We start from the raw sequence: 18,869 nt of genomic DNA on the forward strand, positions 1-18,869 counted from the left end.
GTTTATTCCTGTCATTTAACTCTGTGGGAAACCATAGAGTTTTCAAGATGTGGCAGGGGCGTATTCAGGGGATTCGGAAGTTAGTTTTCTATACGGTATACGGTATTCCTTAATCTCTTAAACGGTTCATGGTCAGTCCGAAAACAAACAAAAATCAGAATTTAAGGCTTTAAGTCAAATAAACGTTTGTGGTTACTACCAAGGGTCCCCTTCCAAATTCTACGCCGATGGCGAAATTCCAAATTTGATCACAATTTTTTTCTTCTATATATTTGTATAAATTGCAGAAGAATACAATATGGTAAAAGTTTACTTAAGTGCCCACCTCCGATTTTGTCGTCGATTTTTTCAATAACGATTGTATTGTATTGTATATTGTATTGTGTTCATGTAGAAATTATTGGAGAATCGTAAAAATTTTGATAAAATTAGGTACAATTTTGGCTTTTTTCAGTAGTGTGTAGAATGTGGAAGAGAAAACCAATAAATAAGTCTTGGATAATGGAAAATGATCACAGTATTCACAGTAACAATCAAAACATGCCAAAAAGGAATATTATTCCTCAAAAATAAATAGTTTCCATCAGAAGTCATTCAACTAAATGAAAAATAATTTATGAAAAAATATTTGTTTACAAATATTATTAATTCTCATTCAATTGAATTACTTCTGATGGAAACTGATGAAAAACTTTTGAGTAATAATATTCGTTTTTGGCATGTTTTGATTGTTACTGTGAATACTATGATTATTTTCCATTATCCAAGACTTATTTAATGGTTGTCTTTTCCAAATACTACACACACTACTGGATACAAGGCAAATAATACCTAATTTTTGAATTGATAGACGTCAAATTCTTTCTATTTACGGAACTTTTGAGAAAACGGATACAATGGCAACATTGCTGCTCAAACGAGAAAAGAGTCCAATAGATGTCACCTGGAATATAATATTTCTTTTCTACTGGAATAATTCGATATTACGTAGAAAAAGCACTCATCCCATTACAATAATGAGTTGAAATATGATCTGTTCTACAGAAAATTTGGAAAATGATACGAGCGCACAGTTTTATTTGTACAAATTAATAAAATAAAATGCTTATTTCTAGCTAATAATTTCTATCGACCCATCAGAATTTCTACAGCGTTGCCGGCTGCTTTGTTTATCAACGATACGATCCCCAGACACAGCTGATTTCTGTTTTCAATGAAACGAACTGTCACTATTTTCCTTGAGTGAATTGACGTTGGTTTTGTTTGTACTACTAGATAAAAACAAACCACTTTGCAAATTCGAAATCGATTTTTTTCAGTTCAACGAATCTTGATCGAAATCTGAAAATCAACATTCGTATAAGAAACGATACTAATAATATAAATCGCGAAAAATGACGTCAAGTAACATATCATTTTGAAATCTCACAAACTCAAGAAATGGCGCAGTTGTGAATTCGAAATAATATTGTGATTCTTAACAGTGTAAGTCAGTTGCTTATTCATTATCCTAAATTGATTACTAATGATGACTATTTGCCATTTACTTTAATGCTTTGGAATAATGTTGCTATAAACATTTCCTTTGTTCTCAAGTTAATCTCACACCCTTTGTTTTGACACTATTGCATCACAACTAGAATCCTGACTGATTTTGTGTTGTTACAAAGAAATAAAATTTCATATTAAACATAATGCTCACAAAAAATAATTGTTTGAATATAAGTTGATCAATAATTTTTTTATTTATGTATGAACATTGCAAACATACTTCAAGGACTTTCAATTCAATCAGATGTCTGGGATGTGTATTATCACGAAAGATGCAGTTTTTTGCATCGATTCATTGTTTATCGGATTTAAAACTTCTGCTACTCATGAAAGTATCAAGTATTTTTCAACAAAACTTTTGAGGGTAATTTGATTTTCTAAATATCGCAATTTTCTCCACTAATGAACAACTATATCGCATTCCAATCTAGAATCTAGATATTATTGAATTTTTTTGTGAAAATCATGATTAATATTTGATATCATTGATGGTTAGAAAATGTAAATCATCTTCCCTAATTCATTCTAGTAGTTCCTAACTGAACTTACAACCTTCAACTTACACATTAGTTCGAATTAAGTATATTATGCTTTTCTAGTAAAACTTAAAGAAAATGTCATCCGATACAACAAAGTACCAAGTACCGAAGACTGTCAAGGAGGATCCTCATGTTGTCAATCCCCAAGTTGTTACTGATCCTTCCCTTTTGGACAGAGCTGCTGGTTTTATCAGTGACGTTGTCCCATCTTCTCACACAAATGTTGGGGATCAAATACAATGGGTACGATTTGAACAAGCTGAATTTGAAGAACTCTGCTACTTTCCTGAGAGCGAACATTTATCTCCACCAATTTTTTTAGTGGTAGGGTACACTAAAGGTGCTCAGGTAAGTCTAAGGTTCTGTGAGAAAACTAATGACTTTACCTTTAAGATTGTTGAATTTTTTGAGACATTGAGCAGGACACACCTTGAACTACTACAACTTAGCTGCCACTTGTTTTTTTATATATTAATCTTCTGTTAGGTAGAAATTAAAACAGATGGTGTTTTCAAGGAATGCAATCTTATATTTGAATAATTAATTAGTTACCACAAATCACAACAGAAGTTAGAATATGAATTGAAATGCTATTTTAGAAAAATATAAAATGTATCTATTTGTATATCGAGGAATCTATTATACGAGGATGTATTGATATCTAGTTAGCCTAGACCAGTTCCATGCATAAAAAAAATATTGTGTTACCATAGTAATGAACAGTAACTCATTAGAAGTGCCAGTGTGAAGTTTGAGGTAAAAAAAGTAAACCAGAGTTACGCAATAAATTAAAAGAAAGATGTCCACCGAAATTGTGAAAATCGAATAATTGGAGTATCGAGCCATCATCAAGTACCTGTATTTAAAAGGGTTAAGAGGTAAGCAGATTTACGAAGATATGCTTAATACCCTTGGTGATCAATGTCCTCCGTATGCGACCGTGAAAAATTGGACAAGCTTCAAAAGAGATAAATTGTACATTGAAGATGATGAACGATCGGGAAGGCCAGTTTCTGTGTCAGTCCCCGAAAATATCGATGCAGTTCACGACATGATTTTATCAGACCGTCGAATTGGGCTAAAACGTATATCTGAAGCACTGAATATTTCATACAAACGCGTTTATCAAATAGTTCACGTCAATTTGGACTTGAGAAAAATTGCTGCAAAATGGATACCCAAATGTTTGAGTGTTGACCAAAGCGTGATGGAAAAGTTTTTGCTTCAGTTTTTTAGGATTGCCATGGAGTAATAATGATTGATTTCTTGGATAAGGGTAGAACAATAACCGGAGATTACTATTCTATCCTAAGGTGTTTTGTTTTTGCGGGACAACGCCCCTGCACACAAATCCCATGTTGCCATGCAAAAAATTCGTAATTTAGGGTTTGAATTACTAGAAAACCCCCTTATTCACCAGATTTGGCTCCATCCGACTATCATCTCTTTCATCAACTGAAAAAGAGTACAAAATGTCGTAAATTTTTTTCCAACGAAGAGGTAATAAAAGCTGTGGAGATCTGGTTTGTAGAGCAAGAAGAAACATTTTTTTTTAAAGGCCTAGAGACGTTGCAGGTTCGCTGTAATAAATGTACACAATTAAAAGAAGAATATGTTGAGTAATAAAATATTTGGACATTGAAATTTTGTTTGGTTCTATAGTAGGCTAAGAATTTTTCAATATATCCTCGTATATAATATAAAGATCTTTCCAATATTGCTTGAATAGAGCACTCAACAGACACAGATCAAGGTCATTGACAGGAGTTCTGCCAAAATTCATGAGTGAAATCTCTTGTTGTTACTGTTTGCTAATGCCATTACTGCCATCTGGATTTATGCAATGAATTATATGAAGCATTTGCCCTGTACAACTTCACCCTTCAACTATTAAAAAATTTCACTATCCCTCAAAATAGCATTTCGACGCAGCTGATTTTTTAGTGGACCGCCATTTTTTTTCCTAAAGTCTTACTTCGTGAAGTGTTGGTTTAGTGGCTTTTGTAAATTCCTATCCATTTCTTGAGAAAATTATGTTTAGTGAAAGCCTCAAGAAGCGAGCTCGGTAATGCATATCCCCTTTAGGGCACTCTGATGAATTTCCAAAATTGCAGGAATGCCCTTGGTTACCGTGGGGCACTCAGTGCGTTTCTTAGAGCCGTTGTGTGTAAAAGTTTGCCCGCCCCACGGTATTCAACGGCAACCGACTATTTCTACAATTCGTTAGATTTCCCTATATCCGGGAAATTGAATCACGTGACAATAGACTAATCGGAACACAAGACCTCGCGAGTTTTAAGTTAAAAGTTACCGGATATGGCTGATATGCATTACCGAACTCGCTTAGTGGTGCAGTGAAAGTGCGGTATGATAAAAACAGATTTTTATTTACGATAATAAGACGTACAATTCGCTCGAGGTTTGCGAAGTTAGAGGCATCCAAAATTATCTTTCTCAATATTTGAATAATATTAATTCAAAGGAATTGAAATATTGGTGAGGTTCAAACAAGCACTTATGCGAAATATCATGTCGCAATATCGTATCATTGAAAAATAAAATAAATTCTATAACTGAGGAACAATCTACCAGATGGCGTTCCTGACTTCACTTCAGTACTGTGACTATCTGCTATATAGACTATATAGCTGGGGTTCCCAACCTTTTCTTGGCCAGGGACCTCCTTTATATTATTCTTGTTAACAGGGACCACCTGTAATAAATCTGAAAATTTTTCGATAGTCACCATTCGAGTGGATTATCTCTCAAAAACAATAACCGTAGATGGAAATGTGATACATATTCTGAAAGAGCAACTCTTCTAGTAATAAATACGAAAATTTTATGGAGCTCGATGCAGCCGTTCGGTCTTGACGATTATTCAAGTGATTCCATCTTTTTGGAAATTTTTTGATAGTCACCTTTCGGGTGGATTATCTCTCAATAACAATAACCGTAGATGGAAATGTGAAACTTATTCTGAAAGAGCAACTCTTCTAGTGATAAATACGAAAATTTTATGGAGCTCGATGCAGCGTTCGGTCTTGACGATTATTTGATTGATTCCATCTTTTTGAAAATTTTTGGAACTTCGATAGTCACCTTTCGTGTGGATTATCTGTCAATAACAATGACCGTTTTTCAGTTGATTTTGACTAAATTTCAATTTCATCAGAGAATTCTTAAAAACTCCTTAGCAGCACTTATGATGCATATTTAAATCCACTCTCTCAGATCAATAATAAATATTTTTTGTATTACCAGTGAGTCTTAAAAGTGATTTATTACTACTCACTTCCTGTCTTCCTTTGAAGGTATGGTGTATTTCTGCAACTGGAGAAGCAACTGAAATAATGTCCTGGAGACATCTGAACATTAAAACATTGCGCATTCTACCATCACCCTATATAGTGGATGAAAATATTGTTGATTTGTTTATGGATAAAAGACCTTTAATAGCTCTTTGTGACAATGGTACTCCTGCCGCCATGCACTCAACCCTAAGTTTCGTTTCCCTGAAAACTGGCGAACAGGTATCTGCTCAAGGATAAATACGTGAATAGACTTGAGAAATATGATCTGTTCTAGGTGTACCATATCAAGTTCAGAAACCAAGTGATCGACCTGCACTGCAATAAAACTTCTGTGGTCGTTACATTCGCTGAGAAGATAACAGTTTTAGATTCATTTAGCTTGAAAGAAAGATGTTCAGTAACAACATGTTATTTGAGTAGTGGGATTAATTGTAATCCCATTGCACTAGGAGCTCGCTGGCTTGCATTTGCCGATAAGACTCTTGTGCCATCTAGAAAAAGTTGTGGGGGATGTGAGAACGAAGGCGTTCAGGTAAATTCATAATTTATGTGGAATTATTGAGGTACCTACCTCAAGATGCAATAAGTTTTTGGACTATGTTCCTGAAGTAAACATGTAATATGTCGATTTTGAGATGCACTTTATTTACAGAGCTACAAAGCTACAGTAATACAGTGCGCTAAAACTTTAACACAAGGTTTCAAGGATCTTAGCGAAAGTGTAGCCAACAGCTTCACAGGGAACTCAAATTTCAAACCGAGCGTAGTTGGTCCTGGAAGCCCTCAGTCTGGAGGTCCTAATGATTGTTATGATAAAGGAACCGTTACTATTTTAAATTTAGAGGTAATGATGAAATAATGTAGGAAAAGTCACCAGCGGATATGTTGAATAATTTATATGCAAGTTGAATACTTGTTTTTGAAGTCATAAACTACGGAAGGGTAGTTTCCAAATATGTACTTTGAATACCCGACGACTACTTCATGAAGTGATTTTTCTGGAGATAATTTTATTTTTGATCAGAGTTGATTAAGTTTAGAAATCGTGCAGACCAGAAAAAACTCAAAAAATGTGAGATATTCGAAAATCACAGACGATCACTACAATTTTATTAGTTTTATTATTGATATTTGATCAAAACATGAATGTGAATATGCTCTCTTGTATTAATTTCGGAATTAAATATTTGAACGCCTTATTTATGAATACTTCAGAAGCGAAAAGACGCTAAAGACGATATTGATATCAACTGGTGACTACAACTCCTAACCTAACGCGTGAAGCATCCACTAGTGGACTGATTTCGTTTCAGTGTCATAAGCTTGAAGGGAACGAAGGTGCGATTCCAGCTGACGCTGTAGTGGCCCACTTCATGGCTCACAGCGATGTCATAGTTCAGCTTGAATTCGACAGGAGCGGGATGTTGTTACTCACCGCCGATTGCAAAGGATACGATTTCCACGTTTTCCGCATCCATCCGCACCCTTTGGGTTCTCAGATGGGCTCCGTACACCATCTCTACACTTTGCATCGCGGCGACACAGAGGCAACGATTCAGTCGATGTCTTTCTCATCGGACTCTAGATGGGTGGCAGTATCTTCTGCGAGGGGTACAACCCACGTGTTTCCTATCACTCCCTACGGCGGTAATATAAACTATAGGACGCACACCAAGAAGCGCGTGGTGAACAAACTTTCAAGGTATCATAGATCTGCTGGTCTTTCAAATGAAGAACGACCGAGGAGCCCGATACTTGGTACAGAAAGCCTAGGAGCGAAGGTTTATCCATATGCAAATCCAAGACACCCACCGTTTCCTAATCCCACCGTTATAAATCCTTTGGCTCAGCTTAGACTATCAACGGCAAGCCAAACGGCTGGAGCGGGTTTGCCTTCGAGAAGCACAATCAGTGAGTTATTAATTCTTCTTACTAATCGCATTCTTTGAAACAGCACATAAGAAGAAATTCCCTGTTAAAAAATACACTGCTCATTATAAGTTGGTCAACGTTAGGAATTATGTGACGTCAGCCGTCAAAAGTACAACATCGTTGCAAGTTTGTCCAAATAATCCTAGCTTTTTCTGCTTAAATTACTTAACGAATTTTCCTGTCAAATGATTCATTCAGATTCTAATGTAATGAATTTTCTCTATAAAGGATGATAAACATTTCACTTTTATTGGTCGTTTTGAGTAACATGGATGAGTTCCATAGCTTACTTAATGATCATTTATTTTTGAATATAAAGACAAAAGTTGCGGTGAAAGACTTTTATTGACATAAAGTCTGATCAAAATCTCTATCTGAGCTGTTCGACAACACAAGCATTTTCAATGAACTGTCTCAATTTTCTAGAATAATTTTTTCAAGTGACCAGATGCAATTACAGATAGACTCGGATTTACTGAACCATTGTGAACAATTTTGGTCTAGTTTATGTTATCTTTCGTTTTTCCGATGCCGGAGTCGCCTTCCACAGTCCAGTACTTGAAATTTCTGGTGTTATAGCTCAGCCGTCTTCAGTATTTTATATAGGCAATGGGGAATTCTCCTCAATTTGGGTTATCACAGCATATGCAAGTTTGAACTGAATAATTATGAGTTTCATTCATGAATTTTTCAAATGCACCACGGAAACTATTCAAAATCATTCTTCAAATATGAGGTTTTAAGATTTAATCCGGCTCGTTTCTAGTTTACGATTTGGCAACAGCGCCTACTAGAAAATAAAAAAACAATGGCTTGTTTAAAAAGCCAGCTGTTTATTTACAGTCATCATAAGGCGCGTACTCACTGGCGAGCCTCAACAGCAACAGGCCATAAAAATCCCATAAAATTTTACGACCTTCCACGTTCGTCGCAAACATCATAGACAGCCTTCTTTGTCTATCTCATCAACATAGTGTATTTGTTGTCCTTTATTATCAACGCATATTTCACTCGATGTTGCCAACTTGTGCAATAGAAACGCTTTAAATTTTAAATACCCATTTTTATTTTTCATTTTCAAGTACTTAAAATAATTTTTTTTGGGAAACGGTTGAAATGGTTATTTCAAAATGTGACGTTTCATTTTCGTCAGAAGGAGTATTCCCTATTTTGGCGAAATGAGTTACAAAAAAAAGCCTCACCTTTGGAAACGCCCTGTATAATATCAACACAGTAAATGGAAAATAGCCCATTTTTGTCGAAGCTCGGGATCTCATATGGCGAGAAGAGGAAGTAGTCCCTGCATGTTGGCCCATAAACGGAAAGAAAGAGCTATGTAAATCCAAGCGTTACAAGAAACAATAAACTAATCTAGTCCGGAAAATATTCTCTGTACAATGATCAATAGATATTATTGTCACTTACAGGGTATACTCATAACTGATTTGCAGTCTTAAGGTTAGCTTTAGTGTAGGTACTTCAACATTTTTCAAAAATTGAAACAGAAGTTTTTCATATTTCCTCTCTTAAATATAAGTATAATAAAGCGTCACATTGTGCTCGTGCTTTGTTTCAGCTCGACAGCGATCGTCTTCATCTTCAGATGAGCTGGTGTACACTAAAGTGGTCACATGCTTCGCTGCATCAAGAGCACATTCGACTATGCCTATGCCAACAGACGAAAACGAGCATAAATTCATAGAACACCTGTTCCAAATGAATTCAAACGGTATATTGTTCCAATACGACTTGGAACCTATCCCGGTATCTAATGGGGCGCCAGATTTGGTATGTGACGACACTCCCATTCAACTCAAGGCTACTCCTAGGTCTCAATGGGTGCTACAAAGGAGGCAGAATGCTGAAGATGTTCAACTACCGTTGGCAGAGGAATATCTCCGGTATTTTGTTCCTAGTGACGCTTTCAAGAGATCGTTTTCTTCGCAAAATGACAGCCACTGGCTGTCCCAGGTCGAAATACTCACGCATGCCGGGCCGCATAGGAGGCTTTGGATGGGTCCTCAGTTTGTTTTCAAAACTTACACCACAGCATCAAGGTGAGTTCCAAAATTGGAACATTTCTCTCCTCAGTTTCTTATTCTCCCTTTAAATGTCCACGGCTCCTAAGTTCAATTTATCAGTATGTACAAAAGCTACATAACTTTTTTAGTTTAAAAGTTTCCCGTAAATAAAACTTTGTTTCGGTGATTCCAACTACAATCATGCAGAACGTAAAAAAATTAATTGTCCTCCCTAGTATCTACTCAATTTCTTTCTAGGGTACCGGCTACTTTAAGCAATATTCAGCAGATTGATATTGCTCGTTCTAAACCAGTGAACATGCCAGTGACTCAAAACGCTGTTCTTATTGAATGCGGATCAGCTAATAGTAGAGAACTGTCACCTCCTGTAAACACATATCACGCCAAAACGGACGCCCTTGGAGGCTCAGAAGAAACGCGCCTTCAGGAAGATCTTGCTGATGCCATGCTTGAATCTTCAGACAGCAGAGAAGCAGGTAAGTTCATTACTGTTGCATGCTATGTTTGTAGATCCCTATTATCATTATCAGTGAATATCTATTAGTACCTGCTTCATGGTTCGTCACAAAGAGGGTTAGCATCTATTGGGTGCAATTTAATTTTTGATAAAGTAATTAAATGGAAAACTTCGATCTTACAAGCGTTTCGTCATATCACAATTAGTGAGATCGGAATAAATAGTACTATCTTATTGTAGTTTGTAAGTTATACTTTCTCTTCTGTTCGCGAAAGACTAGAATAGAAATTATGTATGTTCAATTAATCATAACACACTCATGCAATATAATTGTTCACGAAAAATTTATAAACAGGTGATTCAAAAGTAAGTTGTAAAAATGAACATATGTATGATAATACATACAGCTCGGTACAGAAACAAATCCGTCAAAGGGCTAGATATACAGATAGAAGCCTCCCATCTCTCTCTTTTATAATGATAAGTGATCTCTTTCTTATGCGTTGGGAGTCTACCTTCATCAGAATATTTTTAGTTCTTGTATAACCTGATAGTAAGCCGTAAAGATTGAGAATTAGTAATCGCTTTCGGTTGCTGAATGCAGCACTGGGCAACATCCAGTATATTGACGCTGCTATAATAGAACTACATATTCATTCTGCTAGTGCTCTAGAACCTACAATTTTACATCTTCCATACAAAATAACTTCAATAGGACATTAAGTAAAGTCAATATTTTTTCGAATTCTGAATGTATGTTGCTCATACTTGATTAAAATAATTCATCTAATTGATAAAAAATCTTGATCAGTCCAATTATTTAATGTGAAGAATATTCTTGAACGAGACGAATTCATGTCCATAGAAAATTTGTTAATCTAGAGTAGAAAAGAAGGTTAACGTAATTTTAGATGCAACTTTTTTGAACATCAGAAGTCCTTAACTTCTAAACTAAGGTAGACTGATTAGATCCATCTTGAGTAACAATGCTCAGGAAAACGAAATGAGTAGGTGCATGTTAAAATATCTATGTGCTTTATGCAGAACATTCACCATTGTACTTAAATTTTTATTCATATCGCACATTTCATATTTACACGAATAAAAACACGTATTAGATGAGTTGGGTTTCAGAATATCAATGTATCTTGACATCAATTGTGAGACAAGTAGTTGGTTTAATACATCAATTAGTTTCTTATTTCTTGTTATATTCTCATCATAATTTTATAATATATATTATTAAGGTCTCTGGAAGTAACCAATAATAAAATATTTCATGTTATGGAAAATTAAGCTTCAAAATTACAAACTGTTGGAACATACCAATCATCATCTATTGATGATCTCACTCACTGAATCAAGAACAAATTGTATATAGGAAATTTTATTTATCGAATATGTAGTTTAAAATAATTCATGAAAAAATATCCTGATGGTGAATGAATTTTCAGTAATGACTAAAATATGTGGAATATAAATTTAGATAATCTACAAGATGCATGAACTCATGTTTACCATAACATTATAAGGCTTGTTCGTAGAGTGGTTTGAAACGGTTGTGAACTGTACAGAGCAAGCGCAAATGGATTTTCGCTACCCTAAAATGGAATTGCGCTTGCTCTGTACAGTTCACAACCGTTTCAAACCACTCTACGAACAAAGCTATAATAAACGAAAAGTATAATTTTTTTTGATTATATTCACTGCTGATAATTCTCAAAATTGGATTTATATTTGTCTATAACTTTACACATATAATGTTTTCATTCTTTAATCTCATTTCGAGTGTATCCATGTTCCTCCTAACCTCTGACCATCTATTGATTTTTACCAATTATCTTCATTTTATGATTTATCTGTTTTAGCCTTCAGTTTTCAGCTGCTTATTGACACTGTGCTAATTTTGGTTGTGGTATTTTTATTATTTCTCGTCCAGGCTGTACCAGAATTAGCCAAAGGCAGGAAATTCACTTTCACTTTGGGCTATGGGCTGCCGGCTTGCTAACTATTTTGCTAAATTAATCAACAGGCAAGTTTTGCAAGACATTCAAACGCCGATTCGGTCGATACAACAGTTTCGGTTTAATTTTTGTTGCTTGAAAATAAATTTGGACTGAAAATGCATAATCCGAGTTGAGGTTTTGCAAAACGATCCGCACTCAGCTTCAATACCCTGCATGTAGCATGTTGTTTCCATCACACACATAAACACAAGATTGTTTGAAATTGATGCCTCAGTAATACCTGCCATTGGCTTTTTCTGTCCAGGTGGGCATCGCGTAATAGTTTCCATGAAATCCCAGGCGACTCCGGTTGCTAAAGTAGTGAACCCTCTGGGAACGGTGGTGACAATCCACTCTGACGCAGAAACGGAACAGGAAGAATTCGAAGAACCTGTTATACACGAAAACTGCGACGAAGCTTTATTCCGACCCATATTGATTTCAAAACCGGTAGTGCATACTGATGGAAAACCGCACACCAATCCCATCGACACAATGCTTGTTAGAAGTTTGGACGGTGGCACGGAAGTTGCAGTGAAGTTGCTGAACAAATCGAAAAATATACCTTCGAAAATTCCTTCGACCAACAAGAAACCAAAGCATATCAATGAAAAAACGATTAACAGTTCTACAAAACAAAAAACTAGCAATAGGAATATAAACGCGAACGAGAAGAATGAAGTCAAAAAAGACAATGAACAAATAAGTGAGAAGAAGGAGATGGTCAGCACACCTTTCGACATATCAAATCGGTCTGATTCAATCTCAATGGACGAAAACAAATATTCAAGTATTCCACCAGATGACATCGACTGCGGATTAGTATTCGACGACAACAAGGATTTCAAAAACGATTACGACTTCCCATACTTCGATAACAAGAACGAAGACAAAGAGGCCAAAACTGACATGTTTGAGGACGCCACAGATTGTTACGACGATCTTTACATCAACATGAAGAAAGAAATAGCCGAAAAGAACGAAGAAAATTTGACGGAAGATAAAATTACCACTGCGAAACCTAGGAAACCTAAGGCAAAATTAGGAGTACGCATTCCGAACAAAAACTTCCCCATCAAAAACGATGAAGAAGTCGAGAGCGTGATTCCAAAAAGGTCTTGGAGCTCAGTGGCCGCTACCAAACCTAAGGACAAAGTTGTAGATATTTCAGAAAAAGAAAATTGTGATCTTTTGGATCTGTCGGATGAGAAAGGTATGAAGAAATCTTTTAATTCCAGTATAAAAAACGTCAAGTTGATACACATTGAAACGCCTGCAGACGAAGATACAGCCATAGAGATCATAGAGCCGGCATTACCGGAGTATAGAAAAAATAACCGGTATTCTAATGTGCTGGATAAATCTTCAGACGAAGAGAAATTGGTCGATTTATCAGGGGAAACTACCGAAAGCGATGATTCGGGAAAATTACCGGAAAATACTACTATTGCGGACGAAATAATATCACAGAATATCGTTCCGACTGTGACAAAAGCCTCCAAAAAAAAGATCAAAAAGAAGCGCAAATAGAATTGTTTGTAACGAAGATATTTACGTATTAATATTATATCTTAGGAACGTTGTGTAGAGAATTCTGTGAAAAAAAAAATAAAAAAAAACAAATAAAAAACGAACGATTGTCAAACGAAAAGGTACAGACATTATTAAGATTCAAGAGCACTTGGAAAAAAATAATTTGGCTGAAATTGCATTTGATTAAGGGATTCTAGAATATTCATAATCTGTCCTGGGAAAATATGAAAATAAACTGCAGAAATGTTATGCGAATCTAAACTTTAACGTTTCCTGAAAGTTTCCCAAAAGAAAGTTTTCTCTTTCATTCTTTCAAAACTCTGGTAGTCTGACTTATCCTGTTTATACGCAAGGATAATATAGTCTTTGCTTACTTTAACGCAGTTGGCTTGACCCCTCTGTGAGTCGGTGCAGTAAATCAATACTTTATATAAAACGACTGAAAAACGGTACGATTACTCACTTGAGTAACATTTTTTGTTCTGCGCTGACTACGAATGGCATCTCCGATCCCTGTTTCACCTCTTCGCCTAAAAGAACAATACGGTATACGTTGGCCATAGCCTAATAAAATGAAAATTTACTAGGCTATGCGTTGGATTATTAGAGCTTTGATATGCATTCTGCCCATTTGGAGAGCTTGGGGTTTTGTCTAAAGCGTGTCGCCTTCGTTGTGTGTGGTTCATTATCAATCTTATCGAGACATTTTGAACACTTTAAAAATGAGTAGGTATTAGCCAAATTTTTGGATTTGTGGGTGCAGCAAAAAGAAGGCATTATATTGTTCTGCAGCGTGAATTTTCAATAATTTAACTCGCAATATTTTGGAAAAAATGTGTGCTGCAAAAGGTCTGTTTTGAAATTTTTTTCAACCTGGTATAACCAGGTCCCTCTATATGACAAGGTAACTTCCGATGACAATGAAAGATGAATAGATCCAGCATTCCATTCATAATATCGGGATTGTTATGAAGCCATTGAAGTCTCTAACCATGTGCTAAAAAAAGACAACAATGCAGTAATATTGCTGCTTTGCCAACGCCGCATATATTAAGTCATACATGCGCATATATCGACGATACTGGTTGTGTCAAACATAAACCCGGTTCAAATCATCCCATTTTATGCAAACTTCTTCCGTATGGCATTGCCGCATTTTTATATTTGTTGGATATACATATGGATATGAGTCAGTGGTAGTGAAAGAGTTGAACACCGAGAACTTGCTTTAATTCTTTGTTGAACAAAAAAAAGTTAGAAACTACAAAAACACTTTGTGGTAGAAATGTGAATCAATATTTCTACTGATTTTTTCTTCTTGCCACTCAGTAATTTAAATTTGTTATGGATATCCAACTATGGGAAGCTTTTGCTATAGTTTCATGTCAGTGTCACAAGAAATCTCATTTTTTATGCCGATATGAAAATTCGTCATAAAAAATTATAGATCACAATCATCCATTTCGGTTTGTCCATTCTCCTTAATTCAACTTCTATTTTTGTTAAGTGAATTCAAGTACATAGTAGTAAAATGTAAAGGGAATGGAATTATAGCGATTATGTATTTAAGTTTATGCCATAAATCGTTTTGAAACGAAACTTTCTTTTGGGGCTTATAACAAAAAACACTTCAAATAACCTTGAATATTCATGAAGACCCCAATTATAAATAATCACTGGCGTAATGTTTATCGATTTGACCAAACCATTTTGGCAGCAATTCGCCATCGTAGTGAACCTTGCTGATATGTATATGAATGAATTGTAAGTTCTTCTGCTGTCTATTGGCCACTTTACTTGTCTCAAATGTTCATTTTTGGAGGTTTTCCATTTTCATTTAGTTAAAAAGGTAGAAAATCTCTTTCTGCAAAGCTATACAATTTATCGAAATTTTCGGTTAATGTACTTTAAGCTTTAACGCATATAGTTGTTTTAACATGAAATATTATGAACCTTGAAACTAAAAGATTGACTAGTACTCTGTTGAGAAAAAAATTCAATCCGCACTTTCACATACAATAAAAGTATTGATCTCAACGAAGTATTATTCTTGAAGCAAGATTTCAAATGCTGATCAAAGTATCAAATCAGTCGGAGACATATTCAAGAACCTATTTTCAAAGTACAGGATATATTGAAAAGATTGTGATATCAAGCAAAGATGCAAATTTGTGTTTTTTCGACTTTGTGTTCATGCTACATCGTTAATGTATATTAATTAATAATTAATTAACATTCTCGGCAAAGAATGAATTGTTCGATTATGTTAAATTGTTTGTTAGCTATTTATTTTAATCGAAATATTAGTTTATTAGAAATAAATGTGTACATATATTATACTTAGATCATGAAGATGTCTAGTTTACTACTGAGTATTATATCCACCGAATAAAAATATTTATATGGAAATATATCATATTTTGGTTAAATAGAGGTTTGAGATATCGATTCCAAATATGAGACAAAATCGGAATTAGAGCTAGAGTAGAGTGACGATTGATCAAATTCGTAATGTACGATAGTTTTAAATAATTTAATACTGCAACTCCACTGGCTTCGGACATTTCTCAATGAATAGTCTGTTTTCTATTTCTTCAGCTAACTTGTAATACGTCATTTATGAATCAAAATAAAGATCTCATTGATATAAAGAGTTGTTTTTTCCCAGAATTTGTCACTTTTTCGTTTATTATCATTTTTGTTTAATATTACTCATGATGAAAAGTGTTTTCAGGTGGTGAATCGAGCAGAAATAATGATATAGAGGCGGAATTTGGTTCTTCTGAAAGCGTTGATACAACTAGTAAAACTTCAGTAAATAGTGATGGAGTATTAGAACTGTCTGGGGATATAGCTTTTCTATAATGCTAACCCTAAACAATGGTTCTTATGTCTTCTCTTTCCTTACAATATTCAACACAATCTCATTCAACTAACAAGAATGGAAATATTGATGGATCACATGGTGTTCCTTTGTTTTAATAAATATGTAATAAGTAGGTTTGAACTCAGGTACAAATTATCGGGATTGTGTTGTATATTCATCTTTGATCGACATATTCGAAAAGACAGTGTTTGAGTAGATGAGAGGCTGTGGAGTGAGTGCTAAAAAGACAGGCTGTGTCGTTTCGGAAGGTTGAAACGAAATATTGGGTGATATTTTTGATACGCACTCTAACAGAACGCTGTTCTGGAAGAAGCATTTTTTCACTCAAAAATAAGATTCAAATTGAGTATGAATTAGGAATTCTTTTGATTAGTCATGAAGAAAATCTCTTTAAATACATATTAAATTATTTATTTCCCCAGTGAATTGTTCCATTTGTATTACAAACATTTATGTTTTTGATTTGATATTTGTTGAAGCAATTTTTTTCAGTTCAGTGAAAATTAGCTGTTTATATTTGTTGCAATTTTATATTTGAATATCCACATTTCTTGTATTCGTAAAAATGTTTATATTTAAAACAATATCAATTTTATAAGTGAAGTAGTTTCGTCTTTTTTATCGGTAAATCATAATTAGAAATGAGAATTGTAATAGATTCGATTACTTAGCAGGTTTATATGTGTAAAGTATTTAAGGGATTTGTTGTAGGTTCTTTATTTTGTTTAATTGTTCACATTGATATTTTCGTTCAATATTATTTCTTCTGAATTTTCACCGTTGCCATAACTAATTGTTGCAAGAAACTTGATGAACATATGTGATCATTTTTACAATCCTTATTATAGTACTCTTATGAATTGCCGCTTGAACCATTATGTAGAAAGCAGAAATATCAAAATTTTTAAATATTTTTCATATTAAAATGAGTTTAAAGTACAACTTGTAGTACAAAAATATATTGGCAATACGAATTACCTACATTTTTTTTAAGAACAGAATTTCCTATAAAGATTGGTGATATGATATAAAAAGACAATGAATTGAATAAACTCCTTAAATAGCCAAGTGACGAATTTTTATTGGATAAATTGTTTATTTTCTAGTCTTTGCTGCTCAAAGTAACTCTTCATTTTTCAATTGAGTACGATAATTTAAGTTCAATATATATGTCATAAAGCAAACATTACTTCTCATTAATATTAACTCTGATTAAAGCATCGAATTAATTATGAATTTATTTATTTACAACCTATATTATTTACTATCTTTCGAGTTAAATGAAATGAGAAATTTGATGCATCTGTAAAACCGTCGCTTCATATTTTCAAGTTCGGGTAGTAAGTGCTGAAAAATTGAATAGTTCCTATAATGAGGTATTAGGAGCAAAAGATACTGGACGAAATATGTAAACAGACAAATACAACAAATGTATCAATTAATTATTTTTATTGATTCCCAAAAAAATAATCAATTTTAAGATTTGGTCATTAACAAATTTCTAATTATAAAATACTTTCTCACGGTCCCTTTACAAATGAAACAAAACTAGAAAAACTCACGGTAGGTTCTCAACCCAGATGTCGAGATATCTGTAATATTACGGAAGGAACAATAAATATCAAAGGCTTTCGGTCGTAAACATACATTCAGCTATGCGAATCGCAAGATTCTGATGATCTTTCAATCAGGAACGACATTCTGCCGACCCTGGGTATTGAGCAAATGGCCCATGATCAATATAAAAGGCAGTACCTTGAAAGTTTTTGAATGTTCAAAGAAGGTAGAAAATTGATCATTGTTACAATAAAATGTTCACCACAAAGATTATAGAGTTCACTCTACAATCTTTGGTTTACGTTCAAAAAATCACATTCGAATGGATGAACCTGCGACCGATACGTCAGAGGTTTTGTTTGGGTCCCCGAAATGAAAGAAAATTGTGATTTTTACACGAATTTGAATTTTTTCAAATGATTCACATCGAAATTTCTTATTCACAAGCCTAGGAAGGGAATAAATTTCCCGAAACGTTGCGCTGCTGAATAAATTGTACATTAATAGTTCCTTGTCATTGAAACCTTCACCTATTCTAATAAAAAATGAGTTTTTACTCATTTTTACACTATGTCATGTATGTGTGCCCGCTTATAAAACAATAGAGGTTGTAATTTTTTTCAGTTGAAAAATGCCTGCAGCAATTTAAAACGACAGAATTCGATTAATAAAATCTGGAAATAGCAAAGGATGAACATAGTACAAGTAGAGTGGACATAAACCAAAGTAGAAAAAATTAAGAAAAATGTTATCCCTGGTGAATCGTGAAAGGGAGGCGAACGGTGTAGAGGGAGAGAACGGTGAATTTTTATGGTTTTGAAGGTGCTTGTGCATTGAACTCTAAAAGCACTTTTAGAGTTCACTGTGTTTGTGAAACTGTTGGTATTACTGCTGTTGTATTTTAACCCAATTTTTACGTGAGCCGAGACTGTTCGGATATCGAATGCTGATAACTCAATAATTTTTGTGATAAATTCAGACCAATTTTATTGGCTATTTGTCTCACTGGTGCCTTAGGTCTTTTTCTGTTTAAGTGTTTTTCTTTGTTGGA

The 18,869-nt window shown here is 34.4% G+C and overlaps 1 protein-coding gene across 3 annotated transcripts; it reads left to right on the forward strand.

Moving 5' to 3' along the window:
• Positions 1-1,196: 1,196 nt before the first annotated feature.
• Positions 1,197-17,493, forward strand: LOC123310509 (breast carcinoma-amplified sequence 3 homolog). Of its 3 annotated transcripts, XM_044894001.1 has the most exons (10): positions 1,199-1,485; positions 2,151-2,438; positions 5,405-5,623; positions 5,679-5,936; positions 6,057-6,248; positions 6,718-7,315; positions 8,913-9,393; positions 9,616-9,854; positions 12,107-13,054; positions 16,109-17,493. In XM_044894001.1, exons 2-10 carry the CDS (start codon positions 2,166-2,168, stop codon positions 16,237-16,239), a joined length of 3,339 nt encoding a protein of 1,112 aa, XP_044749936.1. In that variant the 5' UTR covers positions 1,199-1,485; positions 2,151-2,165; the 3' UTR covers positions 16,240-17,493. The 3 variants fall into 3 exon arrangements, with proteins under 3 accessions (XP_044749934.1, XP_044749936.1, XP_044749935.1); XM_044893999.1 differs by lacking the exon at positions 16,109-17,493 and having other exon boundaries at positions 1,197-1,485; positions 12,107-16,025; XM_044894000.1 differs by lacking the exons at positions 1,199-1,485; positions 16,109-17,493 and adding an exon at positions 1,763-1,915 and having other exon boundaries at positions 12,107-16,025.
• Positions 17,494-18,869: the final 1,376 nt, after the last annotated feature.

The sequence above is a fragment of the Coccinella septempunctata genome, chromosome 3, assembly GCF_907165205.1.
Source record: "Coccinella septempunctata chromosome 3, icCocSept1.1, whole genome shotgun sequence".
NCBI classification, from domain to species: domain Eukaryota; kingdom Metazoa; phylum Arthropoda; class Insecta; order Coleoptera; family Coccinellidae; genus Coccinella; species Coccinella septempunctata.

Bases quoted from the DNA above. Each gene is read 5' to 3' on its own strand.
- LOC123310509 (XM_044893999.1), top strand. From the start codon at position 2,166: ATGTCATCCGATACAACAAAGTACCAAGTACCGAAGACTGTCAAGGAG. The intron at 7,316-8,912 runs GTGAGTTATTAA...GCTTTGTTTCAG, and splicing joins GCCTTCGAGAAGCACAATCA to CTCGACAGCGATCGTCTTCA. The intron at 9,855-12,106 runs GTAAGTTCATTA...TTTTCTGTCCAG, and splicing joins TTCAGACAGCAGAGAAGCAG to GTGGGCATCGCGTAATAGTT.